The sequence below is a fragment of the Scylla paramamosain genome, chromosome 23, assembly GCF_035594125.1.
Source record: "Scylla paramamosain isolate STU-SP2022 chromosome 23, ASM3559412v1, whole genome shotgun sequence".
NCBI classification, from domain to species: Eukaryota; Metazoa; Arthropoda; class Malacostraca; order Decapoda; family Portunidae; genus Scylla; species Scylla paramamosain.
Genome location: NC_087173.1, coordinates 20770223 through 20788055, shown reverse-complemented (window position 1 = coordinate 20788055; position 17833 = coordinate 20770223). Strand labels below are relative to the sequence as shown.

Genomic DNA, 17833 nt, shown 5'->3' with positions numbered 1-17833 from the left:
CATTGATTGGTCGCTGACTAGTAACAGAACAAGTTCTGAGCTCTTTCTGTAGGGGAACGGCTGGCTGGGTGACCAGCAGATGACTGTAGGTGAATAGGTGAATGACACACGCACACACACACACACACACACACACACACATCAAAGGCATATTTTTTGGGCCAGGTACTTACCTTGACTATGAAACTGTCATCAGTAAAACAAATCACATTGTTTCCACCTATTGAAACTAAGCACAGGTTTATATCTTCATAGGAGTTCAGAATCAGTCTTGGTGAAATTTAAGGATGGCTTTGTTATTGGATGTTATTGGATGTTAAGGATGGCTTTGTTATATATATATATATATATATATATATATATATATATATATATATATATATATATATATATATATATATATATATATATATATATATATATATATATATATATATATATATATATATATATATATATATAAGGCAGATGAGTGTAGATGAACAGCTCAGTGTGACATGTCATTAACATTCTTGTAGTTATGCATGTTTGATACTGATCAAATAATTTTTTTGAATTGTTTCCCCAAAAATATGCTGCCTCATACAAGATACAGCATCTTGAAAGGCGTGGATAGAAGAGTTAGGTAGCCTGATGGTAAGAGAGAACAAGGTTTGTGAAAGGGAATATTAATTAAATTAGATAAAAAATTTTGAAATTTTGCTGAATGCAAAGAGATGATAAGTGGAGGTGGCTGTGGCAAGGTGCTTCAGCAAGTAAACATGAGGAAAGAAGAGGAAGTGATGAAAACTATTCTTAGTTTTCAAGAACTGGAAAACTGAAAATGGATGGAACTAGTGTTGAGGCATTAGACTATGAAAGAAAAATTATTATTGAATGGATGTTCAAGATGTGGAATATCAAATTACCATGAAAGATATTATTATCATTATTACTATTATTACCATTATTATCATTATTATTATTATTATTATTATTATTATTATTATTATTATTATTATTATTATTATTATTACTGGTAGAAATAGTAGTAGTAGTAGTGGTAGTAGTAATACTAGCAACAGTAGTAGTGTTATCTTTGTTGTAGTTACTATCATTATTAACATTCTCTCTCTCTCTCTCTCTCTCTCTCTCTCTCTCTCTCTCTCTCTCTCTCTCTCTCTCTCTCTCTCTCTCTCTCTCTCTCTCTCTCTCTCTCTGGACCCAACATCAGTTTCTCCTTTTCCTCTTTGTGCTTACCACGTCTACCTCTCTCCCCCACAGCCTCCTCAGACAGCGGAGATCTTGCGTGAAAGTTGCTTAAGTGTTGGGGTTGTAAGAGTGAAGTGGTGGTGGTGCTGGTGGTGGTAGTGATAATGAGAGTAGTTACGGTGAGGGGATAGCAGTAGTGACAGTGGTTGCAGTGATGACGTAAAAGTATTCACATCAGCCATCTATGTTCATTAACAAGAAAGGAGATAGAAAGATGGAGAGATACTCGTTGTTTTCAAATAGACCACTAGTACATCAGTGGAATGTGCTGGGAGATACAAGTAATGGTGTGCACAGCCCATTCATATAAATCTAAAGAAAAACTAATAATTTGATGATAAAAGATGGGCTACTACGAACACATTGGCGTCACAATGCAAATAGATAAATACATTCACTGTACATAGTACTGCTATGTTCAATGTAAAAGTAACAGCAGCAACAGGCGTGGTAGTAGTAGTCGCGGAAATGCATGGCTGTCATGGAATAGGTTGGGATAATTATCAGTCATATGTTGATATAAAAGTCAATGATTTACCCAGATTTCATCTGATGAAATATTGCAAAGTCATTGCTAAAGGTAAAGCAACACATGCAAGGAGTAACGATGTGTTGCACCACGTACTCCAAGGAAACCATCGAAAATAATTTACAGAATCTTGCATCATTTTATCAGGTTTACTTGAACTAAATACTGAAAAGTCACACGTAATAATACACCTTTAATGCCAATAAGAGAGAGAGAGAGAGAGAGAGAGAGAGAGAGAGAGAGAGATTCTCTTTCACTACTATTCCCACAACCTCCACCGTCACCTCTTCCTCCTCCTGATTTCCACATTCATGACAGCAACTGTTCTCGTGATTTTATTTAGTCACATTTTTCTTTCCTTCGCACACTCACTTTCAAAACCGCGTCATATTCCACTTTCCCAAATTGAGACTCCTCGCCTGCCCACCTGCCTCGGTGAGTGATGCGGGAAACGTGCAATTTACTTAATCCAAGCCAATCCAAACCAGCTTGTTTTTGGCCAAGTGACTCCAACTTCCTGGAATTTGCTATATTTTTGTTCCCCGTGTGTGTGTGTGTGTGTGTGTGTGTGTATTTATCTATCTATCTAATGTATCTATCTATCAGTTTAGTTCCTTCGTAGTAAGAAGTCTTCAGGTTACATTTTTTGCCCACATACAACACCCAGGAATATGGATGGCTGTGGCTTTTGTGCGAGGTGGATATATTCATACTTGGAAGGTTACGTCCCAGACAACCGAAGGTGCGAACAAGATTACATAATGCGTATTGAAGTCTCAAGTTTTACATTCGCTGATGTCTAGGTTTGTCGTTCGCCTTGTAGTAGTACATATATTCTCCTCGTGTTTACAGCATTCACCTCAGTTCAGCTCAGTCCAGCCCTTGCTTACTCATGCTTTTGTTCATGATTACCACTTTTCGCTTTTTCAAATTCGCACTGCTTTTTCCGTCTCAAGTACATGAAATAAGAAAGAAACAATGAAAGAAGAAAAAGAAGAAAAATAGCCCCACTGTCCGCCGGCCATCTCATTACCTACTACAAAGGAGTTGCTTGAATAAAATTATTATGACATTAATGGTTACCGCAGAAAACAGTTGGTGAGGAAGGCAGCTAGCCCGGCATGATGTGAATAACTAAGTAAACATATATATATATATATATATATATATATATATATATATATATATATATAGAGAGAGAGAGAGAGAGAGAGAGAGAGAGAGAGAGAGAGAGAGAGAGAGAGAGAGAGAGAGAGAGAGAGAGAGAGAGAGAGAGAGAGAGAGCAGTGATATCTTGCAAATTCTTATAGGAAACTGACGTATTTTAGTTTATGAATTTGACAAAGCGTAGCTCAGAGTGTATAAAATGTCCTCACTGATAGCTCGTAGCTATTCTCGTAGTGATTATCATCTTTTCGTTATGTAGAAAGTGTTTTGTATCTGTTTTGTGTTTATAAAGTTGGAAGGGCGGAGTAAGAGCTAAAATGCATGAAGCAAAGACTTTTAGTGCTGCGAATGATACCTGTCAACACCTTATTACATTTCTGATTATTATTCTCGGCAAGGGGAGAAACATAGGGGGTGGGGGAGTCGAGGAGGAGGAGGATCTATAAGAATAGTGTTAAGAATTGCGGGGAGGAGTCTAGAGGGAGCACCTGGAGTTCTAAAGGAGCTAAAGAAGCCTGATGGTCTACCTGGTCGCTGGCGGCAGTCAGTCGTGTGCCAGCCGTGACTGGAAGTGGAGTGCGTGTTTACTGGTGCGTTCTTCTCTCTCTCTCTCTCTCTCTCTCTCTCTCTCTCTCTCTCTCTCTCTCTCTCGTGTTATATAGTAGTGCATTTCCATAATTTTACGTATATTTGATTTTGTTTATGATGCAAATTAACTTCAGTATTCTAAGCTCTTGCCACTTCTCAGCTTGTGGCAGTTTCCTTCATTCTGTGTCTGTGTGTCATTGCATGGTGACGCTTCGCATGGTGAGTTTCCAGTAGTCAATGTCATTGAAGTTGTTGTTTCCGCTTCCTCCTGAGTGCAGCTGTGTTTCTGTGTTTTCAAGTCGGGCACTGTTTGGCGAGCCTTCCACCTCCCCCGTCTTCGTTGTTGGCGCTTCCACTCAGGTAACCTGTAGTGTCACTTTGATCTTTGCTTTTGTTCTCAGTTGTATTTGCAAATTCGTCTGAGTTCTTTTGAAGTAACTTGTTAATTTACAGCACTGGGTTTTCGAGATGAGTTTAAAGATTAGTGTCAAGTACATTTAAAAAGGAAAATAAGTGTAAGAATTATAACTTTACCACACATAATGTTAACCACCAGAAATAAACACTAAACCTAGTAACTTAAAAAAAAAAAGTGGCTCAAACGCAAAGGATTATTGGATATGAAAGAAAAAAAAAATTAGTGTACGCCCTAGAAAAAAAAGTTATATGAAGACGAATAATATTGTGCGTTTGTTTCAGGATAGGAAGAAGTTTAAGCATGCGGAATTAGTCATGTAGAAAGTAACTTGAGTTAGTGCAGCGTGCTCCTATAGCTGAGATCCCAAAGTTAATGCTTGGGTTGATAATATGCCTGCTCTTGGTGAACGTGAATCTGATCTGGTTATGGTATCATTATGACAGCGGTACTCAATGTCATCCTTGTGTGAACGTCTAGTCCAGACTTTTCTAACATACAAATCACCACAACACATTGCAAAAATGTATTATCTTCTGCTTAACGAATTGAAAACTGCTCTTTGTATGACACCTTGATGACTCTCTCTCTCTCTCTCTCTCCATGAGGTATCGTTGACTTGATCAAGATGAAATTTTCGCTATTCCTTGAATATCTGGGGCAGTAGTACAATAACCTCAGGTTGTCTCCTGTCTTTTCAAGACGTGTGGATAGATTCACCAGAACGTCTTTCTTATTTACTGAACTTGTACAAACATAGAATTCCCGTGACAAAATGTACTTAATTACACTTCGGTGACACTATATACATACATACATACATACATACATATATATATATATATATATATATATATATATATATATATATATATATATATATATATATATATATATATATATATATATATATATATATATATATATATATATATATATATATAGTGTCACCGAACTGTAATTAACTACATTTTGTCACGGGAATATATATATATATATATATATATATATATATATATATATATATATATATATATATATATATATATATATATATAAAGCAATGAACTATCCACATGTTCTTAGAATCCAAGCCTGGTAATATCTTTCGACGTGTGAAAAAAATAAAAAATAAAAAATAGAATAGCATTAAAAGTTTTAGCTGAGATGCATTTTGAAGAAAAGGTGTATATTTTGTTTGGTACCAGTTATGCATATAAGATATTGAATAAATAAATAATTATTACTGATCATAATTCGAATTAATAGAGGTAGACCCCCACCTGCGGGCTGGTGCTCGCTTTGTGTATTATATGTATATTCATGTATATTTTGTGCTATATGTATATATTTAAAAATGTACTATAATGCTCAATAAAGCTTTAGTAATAATAAGTAGAGGTAGACGTCGTGGTGATGCGAGCAGCAGCATCCATGTCACAACCAGCGTCACGCGCTTCATGAGTCATCCTATGATGTGCGACACTACCATCTGCGGGCTACTTTTGCCTGGTGAGGCCGACGTTCACTTTACTGTCCGCCTTACTATCAACCTTCCCCTTCATTATCAATGATTATTATTGCTAATATATCTCAAGCAATGCAAGACAACTCTAATTTCCAGTTCAGTTTTGCTAGTTCAATCACACTCGTAGAAGCTTATGCTTTAGTGAATGTGTTCATTTGTGATGAGATAGGGTTGAGAGCTTGAATATATATATATATATATATATATATATATATATATATATATATATATATATATATATATATATATATATATATATAGACTTCCAAGTTTAGATTACAGTATGAGATCCAGAACAACCATAAGTAGAGTGCAGTAATACCAAGGCAGCTTGCCACCTTGACTGGAACAAGGGAAGACTCGTGTAGCGAACCTTTTCCCTCCTTAGCGTCGTCCGCCTGCTGCTGTTTCCTACCAGCTGCTCTCGTCCTCTTGCTTTCTCGCCATGACCCCATTGACCCTCCCTCGGGCTTCCTCCCCATCAGGAACTAACATTTGAAGAGAGATTACGAGTATTTATCCCCTCCTAACCTATCATTTTTAGTCAGCAGTCAGTCAGTCAGTCAGTCAAATAGCCATTCAGTCAATGCGTGAGTTTGTGGATATTAATTCATTCCCTTAGCAAGTATTTTTCATTCATTCATTCAGTCAGACAGACAATAAACCATCACTCACTCGCTCACTCAAACACCCAGTCACTCAATTTTCCTGCTCATCTGTGTTCTCTTCTGTTTTTCACCACATTTCATCTCTTCCCTCCTCCCTCATACCCTCTTACCCTCTCACCACCCCCTCATGCCCTCAGGTACTGTGCGAGAGGGTGGAGGGGACCCTGAATACAGAAGAGGTACTCACTGGTCTCAGGATAAACTCCCCCACAGGCATCCCAGAGTGTGGAGCTGATGCCCTTCGGTCCACCCTATGCTCCACCAGCTTCAGGAGTCAGTGTGGCATAGATAGATGTGGATGACTGTGGTGTCTTGTCTTGTGTGGAGTTACAAGGTTGGTGTATGGATGGGTAAGTGAAGTAGAGATAAGATTTTAATTAGTGGTTTTGTAAGGTTGGGTAGGAGTGCTGTTCGTCTCCATCAAGGGCTAAGGTGTTGTGTGCTGAGTGAATGAGGGTGAAAATTGTGTGTTTTGGTATATTTAGGAGATAAGATTTTAATTAGTGGTTTTGTAAGGTTGGGTAGGAGTGCTTCTTGTCTCCATCAAGGGCTAAGGTGTTGCGTGCTGACTGAATGAGGGTGAAAATTGTGTGTTTTGGTATATGTAGGAGATAAGATTTTAATTAGTGGTTTTGTAAGGTTGGGTAGGAGTGCTTCTTGTCTCCATCAAGGGCTAAGGTGTTGCGTGCTGAGTGAGTGTTTAAATATATTTGTAGGAGATAATATTTTAGTGGTTCTTTTCCCCAACAAGGGTTAACACATTGAAAGATTGTTGTGGGTGAGAGTAACAGTGAAAGTTGTGTGCCTTGTCTTGGTACATGTAAGAGATAAGCTATAATAAGTGTATTTTAAGGTTAAGACAGTAGTGCTTCTCTTCCCCAACAAAGGTTAAGGTGTTGAAAGAGTGTTGTGAGTGAGTGTGAAGTGAGTGTGAAAGCTGTGTGCCTTGCCTTGCTATGCGTTTGTATATTTCTCATAGCACTTCCCTGCCAGACCACCTGTGTGTGTGTGTGTGTGTGTGTGTGTGTGTGTGTGTGTGTGTGTGTGTGTTATGTATAAAATGTAAATAAATAACTACATTTCTCGACTGATGGGAGAAACACACTTTTAAAAGGCTCTATTCGAAGTGCCACGGGTTTTTAAGGATGTTTTTATGGTTTTAGTGACAAATTAACAACATTCCTACATTACTGTCAGGAGAAACACTCACAAAAACCTCTGCTAATCATCATTGTGGCCTTTGAAATCAATTGTGAGAGAGAGAGAGAAAGAGAGAGCTAAACCAATTCAACTTGATATGAGAGAAAATCTAATTATCTTCCATTCCCACAGAACCGTCACCCCAAACAATGAGTGGTGGAGGGTGCGTTCTGCGTTGACAGCCAGCATGAGCGGTGACAGGAGGTGTGTGAGACGCATGACAGCTTTAGTGACAAGTTCATGCAGGCAGTGGTGCAATATTATTCCCTCAGCACACTCATTCACTTTCAGGGCTTGGAAACCACAGTGCCTTCAGATTTGTGGAGAAGTGTGTGTGTGTGTGTGTGTGTGTGTGTGTGTGTGTGTGTGTGTGTGTTTTTGATAGTTATATTAGTTGTTTAAATCATGCTGGGCTAATATCTATCCCTCTATCAATGTGTGTGTGTGTGTGTGTGTGTGTTTACCTATTGCACGAGACAGGGGAAGAGGGAAGAGGAGGAGAGGAGAGGTGCTTGGGAGATGAAAATGTATGTGTGTATGTGTGTATGAATATTTTCCCTATCATACACAAAAACACCCTTGAAATCCTATATATAATTTGCCATAGAACACACTTACTCTCTCCCACGTGCCCACTCCCTCTCTCCCACCCTCTCACCTCCCACACACCTGTATACCCCGTCCTGCAGCCTCAAGGCACTCACCCCTTCTTTTCCAGCCATGGGTGCCTTGCCTCCTCGCACCACCACCACAAGCACCACCACTCCTGCCATCACCTACAAGGGGGAGACTGTGATGTGGCTGCAGGTGGATAGGTGAGGCATTGTTCTGGTGTTGGTGTGTGGTGTTGCATTACCTTGAAATCCACAAGCCTTCCACAGCCTTCCCACTGGTCTGCTTGTCCTGTCCTCCTCCACACACCATCCACAGGCCTTCCACAGCCTTCCCACTGGTCTGCTTGTCCTGTCCTCCTCCACACACCATCCACAGGCCTTCCACAGCCTTCCCACTGGTCTGCTTGTCCTGTCCTCCTCCACACACCATCCACAGGCCTAACCTAACCAACCTAACCTAACATAACCTAGCCTAACCTAACTTAACGTAACTTAACCTAACCTAACCTTACACCCACAGGTTCGGAGGCCTCCAGAGAGCTGCCCAGAGTGAAGCTTGTGGTATAGAAGGACAGCTGCTGATTATCAAGCTTATGGAGTGACTGGAAGAAAGTGGGAGGAGCCTGCAGGAAGTGGTGGAGGTACAGTACTTGGAGAAAATCCCTTCACCATGACGACTGGGTGTCTGCTGTACAGGCCACCAACCAATGGTGAGAGAGGGAGGGAGACTGGCTAATGGTGGATGAGAGAGAGAGAGAGAGAGAGAGAGAGAGAGAGAGAGAGAGAGAGAGAGAGAGAGAGAGAGAGAGAGAGAGAGAGAGAGAGAGAGAGAGAGAGAGAGAGAGAGAGAGAGAGAGAGAGAGAGAGAGAGAGAGTCTTGATAAATAATATTGGGCACAGGCTTCACCACTGGGTCGACTGTGAGGGCCGCGTTCTTCTGCTAGGGAAGTATTGGTTGGTTGGTGGCCGCGGCTGTTCACACACTCACTCTTGCTGTGGCTGGCATGCTGTTCTGTCCTCTCTTGTTCCAGGAATTGCTGTCTGAGGTGTGTGTGTGTGTATGTGTGTGTGTGTGTGTGTGTGTGTGTGTGTGTGTGTGTGTGTGTGTGTGTGTGTGTGTGTGTGTGTGTGTGTGTGTGTGTGTGTATGTGTAGAAGCCACCATCATCAACCACAGCAGGTGATAATGATGTTTCCTGCTTTCATCGTCATTGGGGCTAGCCAGACCAACTTGGGGCTGTACTGGGGTGACGCTGTGTGCCTCAGGTGGGTCTGGAAGGCTGAGATAGTGAGAAGGTAACAATTAAAAAGGACTAGTGTACACTTAAACCATTACAAACACTATGTAATGCTGGTATACACACACAAACACTGGTTTACACATAGAGACATATATAAACACTTGCTATGGTTTGTATACTCTTAGAAACCCACATAAACTCTTAATAAGTCTAGTATACACACAAACTTGTATACAAACACTAGTATATATTTAGAGACACGTCCAAATCTTTGCTAAGTCTGATATAAACACACAAACTCATAAGAGATGCTGGTATATGCTTGGAAATCTATACACACATTAGGTAAGACTAGTGTACACAAATCTATACATATATTAGGAATTTATTGAATGATTGAGATGATTAGTACTCTCTCTCTCTCTCTCTCTCTCTCTCTCTCTCTTTCTCTTTCTCTTTCTCTCATATCCTTTGTCTATCTCAAATTTTCTCTTTTAATCCCTCCCTCTCTGTCTGTCTGTCTCTGTCTGTCTGTCTCTCTGTCTCTCTGTCTGTCTGTCTGTCTGTCTGTCTGTCTGTCTGTCTGTCCCACACTTCAATACACCCTTCCTGTCTTCATACACTTTAGTACACCCTTCCTGTCTGCCCCTGGACCTTAATACACCCTGTATCACCCTTGCATCTCATTAAACTATCCCTGTTTCTCCTTCACCTCAATAAACCCTGTCTAATTTCTTTGTCCGGCTGTTTGTCTCATCTTATTACTCCCTGTCTCTCCCTGCTTCTTGTTGCACCCTTCCTTTCCCCTACACCTCAATACTCCCTTCCCACCCTGTGTCATGTGTATATATTTAAATATTTATTATTCATTTGTGGCATTCTTCATGTGTTTTTGGGGTTTTGAGTGTGTTTGGGTGTGTTTGGGTGTTTGGGTCAGTTTTGGGTGTGTATTGGGGTGTTTTGGGTGTGTTTGGGTGTGTTTTGGGGTGTTTTGGGTGTGTTTTAGGGTGTTTTGGTCAGTATTGGATGAGTTTGGGTGTGTTTTGATGTGTTTTCGTCACTTTTGGATGAGTTTGGGTGTGTTTTGGGATGTTTTACGTGTTTTTTTTGGGTATTTTTAAAGGAGTTTGGGTGTGTTTGGGTGGCTAGGGGTGTGGCTGTGGGTGGATAAGACTGTTTTTGGGTGTTTAAGTGGGTGTGGATGCGTTTTGGGGTGTTTTGGATGTGTTTTGGGGTTGTAAGAGAGAGAGACGTGATGTGTGCAGGGTGCCTCAGTCCCTGGATGGGTGTAGGAGTACGTGGTGGTGCTGTCTGGGTCTCGTGGTGTGGGAGTGCATGTAAAGGAACAGATAATTTAAGACAGTTTATCATATTTAATTATTTTGTATATTAATTTTATTTACTATTATCTTTATTTTTTATTGTTTTTAATTAAAGGGGGGTTAATTTTTACGTTCATCTTTTGTGTTCGGGAGTGGTTAGTGGTGCTATTGACAAAAAAAAAAAAAAAAAACAGGGAGATCGTTTTATTTTTTAGTGTGGAAATTGTCGCAGTTTGTCAGGTGTTGATTGGTGTTGAGAGTCGCAGGTCCCGTCTCGCCCTCTGTCATAAAATAAACAATAAAGGGTTGGTTTTCGCTGATAGTTTATTTCCTTTAACGTAAACATGTAATGATATAGTTTTGTCTGTGTCTCCTGATGGTATGGCACTCTTGGCTAATATTTAACTAATTATATTCATGTCATTATATGAATAACTAATAACAATTCACTATCCTGCATGTACTGTCAAGTCTATCGAAACATCAGCACGTCAATTGAGAGTCATGGATTTCAAGAGATTCCGATTTATTGCTGCTTCCTTCTCAATTTTAATAGTTCAGATAGACATTGCGTGTGGGGCACTGCTATTTACGAAGAACTGGAGGGTCACAGAAAGAAACGGATGTTATATTCGTAATCTACGCAAAAAATAACTCTAGAAAAACAAACCACAGCATCTCTATTCATCCATTCTGTGTGTCTTCTCTTCTCTCTCTCTCTCTCTCCACTCTTAATGCTGCTGTGGGTCTCTGGGCTGGAGTACATCACAGAAAGATTGACACAGACTTATATATGAGAGGATGTTGTCTGTAACTATGCTATGGGGACATTGCAAGTTTGTGGGCTGTAGTCAATGAATAAGGGTGTCCTCTATAGCATACTTAAAAACCACACACACACACACACACACACACACACACACACACACACACACACACACTCTCTCTCTCTCTCTCTCTATCTCTCTCTCTCTCTCTCTCTCTCTTCCTCTCTCTCTCACTCTCTCTCTCTCTCTCTCTCTCTCTCTCTCTCTCTCTCTCTCTCTCTCTCTCTCTCTCTCTCTCTCTCTCTACAGACTCACTATTTCCTAACCCTTGCTTGAAACAAATGAAAAACTTTTATCCTTCTCCAATCACATTTTAATTTTCTACTGACAGTCACAATCCCACAATATATGTAGTAAATTTCAACTTTTACTTTCAGATTACCTTGTTGTTGATGTGCAGTCTTGCTATGTGGGCGATGAACACCTCTGGGACATGACGAGCAGATGCCCATCCAGCACAGCTCAACTTGTATGGAATCTGGACCTGGACCATCACATGAATGCCACTGCCTTTGATATGTGTTTGATATGGCTTCTATTGCTTTCAAGTGACCATCTGCCTCTGTGAAATATGGAAGATCTTACAAGGTCAAGCATAATATTAAGCAAGTGATAGGAATGGTGATATGAGTGTGGTGTGTCTGAATTAACTGTCAGAGTATTGTAAATATTATTACTTAGTCTTCCCAGTTCTGAAATTAAGAACAGTTGTGAAGTTTGCTTTAAAACCCTTCATTAACTTTGCCACAAAACACTTTTACATGTTGTCAAAAGTGTGTAACTGTTATGAAGTGTGTGTATATATCATTACTACAGAAGAATCTGGAATTTCCCCTCAGATTACTTTAATGAATGAAGCTTGAGTTCACAGATGTGTGGTTTGTCAATTTCACCTGTATTCTCTCCTCTATGGCAGTCTGTTCTGGCAAAGTTTCATTTGTCAAAAGCATTACAGTTTGTAAATGATGTGTCTTCATATGCCTTCACTAGCAATTATGAATTACACTATGGTCATGGGTTTTGTTCTTTTAATACAGTTGCCTCAAGATATTCTCAGCTTTACAATGCTGTCTTTAGTAACTAACACTGCAAGAAAATACTGAAATTTCATGTGGCAACATTTATTTTTAAAACATTATTTATTACTTTTAAAAATAGCAATGTGGGGCTTCCTTAATGCAAATAGTCTTGCCCAAAAAAACTTGTGATGTCAAACACTAACTTTTCTTAACACAGCACAACCAAAACCACTCAAAATTATACATTAATTTTTTTTATAGAGCAACATGTGTAGAAAGTGGTACCAGAAATATTTGCATAACAAATATTTGGTTGTGGACCTTAGCACTTATACAGTACTGCACTAACTTACACACAAGGTTAATTAATGGTGTAATACTCAGGTGATGCTGGATTTTCAAAAGACTGATCAATATTTTTTCCCAGATGTCATTTTTATGCAGCTGACTGAAGGAGAAAACATTGCAAAGGTCACACTATTCTTAAATCTTACTAAAATGTATGCGCATCACTTTCTGCTTTCACCCCAATGGCACACCAACCAAAATTCATGGGTATGGAGATGGCTGGGCTAGTTCCTGTGGCCACCCCTCTTATATCTTAATTTGCCACTGTCTTCCCTGTGTGCTGGTTAAGTTCCTGCATATTGCAATACTTAATCTACTCACTGGTGAAGTCCCTGGAAACTAGGTAGAATAATTTAGAATGACATGGTTAAGTTAATGCCTATAAAATCTCATTTGTAATATTCAGGAAGATTGAATTATTCTTCCTCTGTTGAAGCAAATGATATGACATTGACTAGAAGCTTTCACAATATTTATACACTTTCTTGTATCAGCGATCTTTTGAAAATGCAACCATTAATCTGTAAATACTTGTATAGTGTAGCTGGCATGAACGTTGCAGTCTTCATGATGTACTAGTGGACAAGCAGCAAGTGATGGTGTTGAGCCACTGTAGTAGGGATGTTATGGTTTAAGGATAGGAAGTCACTGTCAAGATCATCTGCAAGTTCAAATGGTCACCTAACAATTGCATCTTAGTAGAAAAACACACACAGGAAGTTTATGCAAGTTTTTATCCTTATATGAAATGTTGCTAGTGTTAACATATAAAATTGTATTGCATCAAACCCCCATACATTACTGTCTCTATCCAGTATGAGACCGGTGTTCAGGATAACAAGAAGCCGGCATTGCTGAAGCTGACCACATTTCATCCATTTATACATACTTTTTATTATTAAAGCTTATCTTGTAATTATTGCTGAAGACATTGACTCATTTATTTATTTATTTATGACTTAGAACTATGATAAAGCTATGGATTGATATAATTCCTGATTTGTTTCCATTCTTGTCTCCGCTTGTCCATCCCTGAGTGGTCAGAAGCGGTGCTCCACTGATGATGTGGAAGCCTGAGACAGCCAATCATTTAATGGGCTAGGTTACCTTTTGTCACCAGTCTTCTGTGTGTCACTCACTACGTTTGGAAATGTTTACCTGTTCTATTTAATTTGTTGGTTATAATAATGTTTATGGTCAATAAACTATTTATAAAACTATTTATCTGTGTCAGTATGATAAAAGCAGTTATTGTTATTATTGTTATTATTATTATTATTATTATTATTATTATTATTATTATTATTATTACACATTTTCCTCCTTGTATTTAAATATTATTATTATTATTATTATTATTATTATTATTATTATTATTATCATGCATTTTTCTTGTATATAAATAAAATATTGTAACTGATTATTATCTTTTTTTTATCATTCATGTAGACTCAAACTCTCTCTCTCTCTCTCTCTCTCTCTCTCTCTCTCTCTCTCTCTCACGAATAAAATGACTGGTGAGGAACTCTAATCATTAAAGTGCTAAAAATTCCATTAAACAACGAGAAATAAATTATTAAGCCGTTCATTGCAAGGGCCACAGTCAGAAAGTGAAAAAATAAAAAATAAAATTCCTTAAATACCGAGGCTAAGTAAAACATAAGGAATTAGACAAATGATAATTAATAAACACATAAGGAATAATTAATAAACAAGAATTAAGCCAGGAAGACTATCATAATTATTGCAAGGAGACAATATGTATGTATATGTAATTCGAGGTAAAAATGGCTCAAATCTGGTCAAAAAAAGCACATCAATAGTATGCCATAAGTGAAGGTGTTCCTCAAGGCAGGGGGGGGGGGTGGCAATGAATAGGGGAGGGGCTATGAACTATTGGGGGGGGTAACAGTCCCAATGACTATTAATTAATGACGCATCCAATTTAGCGTGTGTTAATTTTCGCGTTGTGATAATCTAAAGGTTTTCTCGCGTTTTTTTTTTTTTTTATTTATTTATTTTATTTTATTTATTTATTTTTTGGCAGGTGTTATAGTTGTTGAGTATTTTAAAAATTTCCCCTCAGATTTTCCCCTTGACCCCAAAACTTTCCTCTCACCCTAAATTGATTCCCTTAACTTTTTTTCTCCTTGTTTTTTTTTCTTTCTATTTTTTTCATAGTTAATTTTGCCTCTATTTTCAAAAGAGCCTAAAAAATTTCCCTCTAATTTCCCCTTGGCGCGAAGTTTCCCCTTGGTCTTAATATATTTCCTTAACTATTGGGTTTCCTCTTAATTTGTAATGTGAGAGAGAGAGAGAGAGAGAGAGAGAGAGAGAGAGAGAGAGAGAGAGAGAGAGAGAGAGAGAGAGAGAGAGAGAGAGAGAGAGAGAGAGAGAAGTAATGTTGTATAGATAATAACTCTCTCTCTCTCTCTCTCTCTCTCTCTCTCTCTCTCTCTCTCCACACACACACACACACACACACACACACACACACACACACACACACACACACACACAGTGCAGAATCCATTCACAACCCACTATTTTTTCCCCTTTTCCTTTCATTTCCTTCCCTCGAAAAAGAAAAAAAAACAGCTGATTTATGTTTTTATTGTAAATCTTTTCAAGTTTTCCTTTCCTCTCTAAATTCATGAAAGTTTTGGGTCAGATGGATTACAGTGTGTGTGTGTGTGTGTGTGTGTGACAAAAAAGACTTATTATAGTTTCTACATGTGTGTGTGTGAGTGTGTGTGTGTGTGTGTGTGTTATGACCACTCTTTCACTTCGAAATAAAAGGTTCAGCTGAGTAAACGTTGGTAATACTGAATAGTAATAGTAATAGTAATAGTAGTTGGTAATACTGAGTAGTAAAGCCTGGTAAATGTTTTGTGCAGTTGTTCATAAGCACTTCTAACTGTGCTACCACAAAGTTTCGTCTGTTGAAAGTTTAATTCAGTAAGGAACATCTGAAGAGGGCCCCACTGCTCAAGCATCCTTTTCACAACAGCCGTGTAGGAAAGCCAGCACGTTCTACATGGCAATAAAATCCTAAACTTTTGAGCCCTAGCAAACTCTTGAAATTCTACAAATTGTGCCAATCGTTTTGAAGAGTTGTTGAATGTGTTGTGGACATGATGAGGTAGTTGTTCAGTAGCATCAGGTAATTGTTCAGAGACACATGTATGGGCAGAATGGCACACACATTTCATAATAAAGATTCCTGGGCAAAGTTCCTTTAACCTGCTACTCACAGAGTTATTAGGCCCTATCATAGTGCTGCATCCATCACAACCAAAGCCAATCATATTACAAGTAGGTATGCCATTTTCAGTCAAGGTTTTCATTATCTCTGAAAACAACCTGGCAGCTGTAGCACCTTCATTAGCTTGACTAGGATCACTGCTAAATAACGGCACTAAATCCCAACATTTGGTAACAACAGCATTTCCTTCAACCACTCTTACCATGATGCATCAATTCTGACACACAGATATATCCGTGGATGCATCCACAACAATGCTGGACTTGTTCTGCTTCAACATGTTCATGACCTCTTGTTTGTGAGTGTGCCATAACATTAACATTAATGAGTTTTTAATATTATGAATCTGTGACCTTTCAGCAAATGCATACACTAAGTATCAGTGAATGTACCTGTTTCCATTACTAAAGATCCTTTTTATAGATCATTTTGAATAATTTCCAATACAAAGCTATTTTCACATATTTTCTATTGAACAATTACATAATACAGGACCAGTCTTGAATGGGAAGCATTTGCAATAAAAGTGATATAACATTGGTTATCTATTACATAATCTTTGCTATACAAAAGTAATTGCTGAAGAATAAACAGTACTGTCCCTAAATTATCTTGCTGTCCCTACAGATGACTGCCAACCAACTGCCATGTAATTACACCTCCTGACAATCTTCCATCTCCTTAATGCATCTCTTATCACACTCATCTCCCACCCCACTCCACTCCTTCTTTCCCTCCATCAGCCAGTGACAGTACAGGTGCTGGCCTCCTGTCACCACCCTTTTTGCATGGCTACAAGTGTCTTCCACCCCAACCCTTTCCATTAACACACACACTACACATCCTCCTGCACTTGCCCTCATCACCCAGCATCTCCTCACACCTACTTACTTTACTGGTACAATAACTCATACATTATTAAATGGTAATATTACATAAAAGTAGTGATGAAAAGTAACACTGCATTATAATTCAGTCAAAGCATTTTATTTTATTGTGTTACTTAACATATTTTTGGGCAAATACTTTGGTGATGAACTATGAATATGTTAACATAAGAACATAAGAAAACAAGGGAAGCAGCAAAAAATCAGGTCTGCACATGGCAGTCCATATATGAAACATTCCTAAATATTCCCACCTATCACCCTCATTCACAGCATGTTGCTTGCCTGGCCCAGAACTCACTAATTCCTTCATTCATACCTGCAGAAGCGTTGGCCTCCCATCATGATACAAATACATGGAGGTGTTAAAAGGCTACCTAACACAAGTGTGCCATGTTAAGGCAGTGTGACAGTCCTACACTTCACTCTGGGAGTCAGGATGATGCAGGGAAAACAACCATGACAAGAAGGACTGAGGATGACAATTCAGGATGGTGCTGGTATCCAAAATATTGGTGACTTGTCAGTTTTGAGCACGGATTGAGCATAACACAAGTAGCACACTCCATGATTCATTGAAACACTTGCTGTATATATTATATATTATATATATATATATATATATATATATATATATATATATATATATATATATATATATATATATATATATATATATATATATATATATATATTGCTACTTCATTTTAAACTGAGGAGTACGACCAGTATATCATTTACCTACTAGCATCAGTCAACTCTTATAGCATTTACCTTTGCATATTTAGTATTTACCATTCCTTTTCTCTCTAATGACTAAAGGAGATTCAATGAAGACTTTTTAAACCTGCTTCATTGCTATTTTTAAAAAAAGCTCAACAGAAAAAAGAGTTTCAGTCAGATTATCTAACAGATATGAATTACGAGCTGACTCATTTAACTCTTTCTTACAAATAATAATGAAT

General features: G+C 38.4%; 1 protein-coding gene across 1 annotated transcript in view; it reads right to left on the bottom strand.

Moving 5' to 3' along the window:
* Positions 1 to 9102: 9102 nt before the first annotated feature.
* Positions 9103 to 17833, bottom strand: part of LOC135112387 (uncharacterized) — a 24229-nt gene continuing 15498 nt past the window's right edge. The window contains exons 3-4 of the mRNA XM_064026802.1: positions 11732 to 11911; positions 9103 to 9239 (exon numbers count right to left, since the gene is read on the bottom strand). Coding sequence (XP_063882872.1) covers positions 9127 to 9239; positions 11732 to 11911 — 293 coding nt within the window. The 3' untranslated portion in view covers positions 9103 to 9126. The remainder of the gene's footprint in view (positions 9240 to 11731; positions 11912 to 17833) is intronic.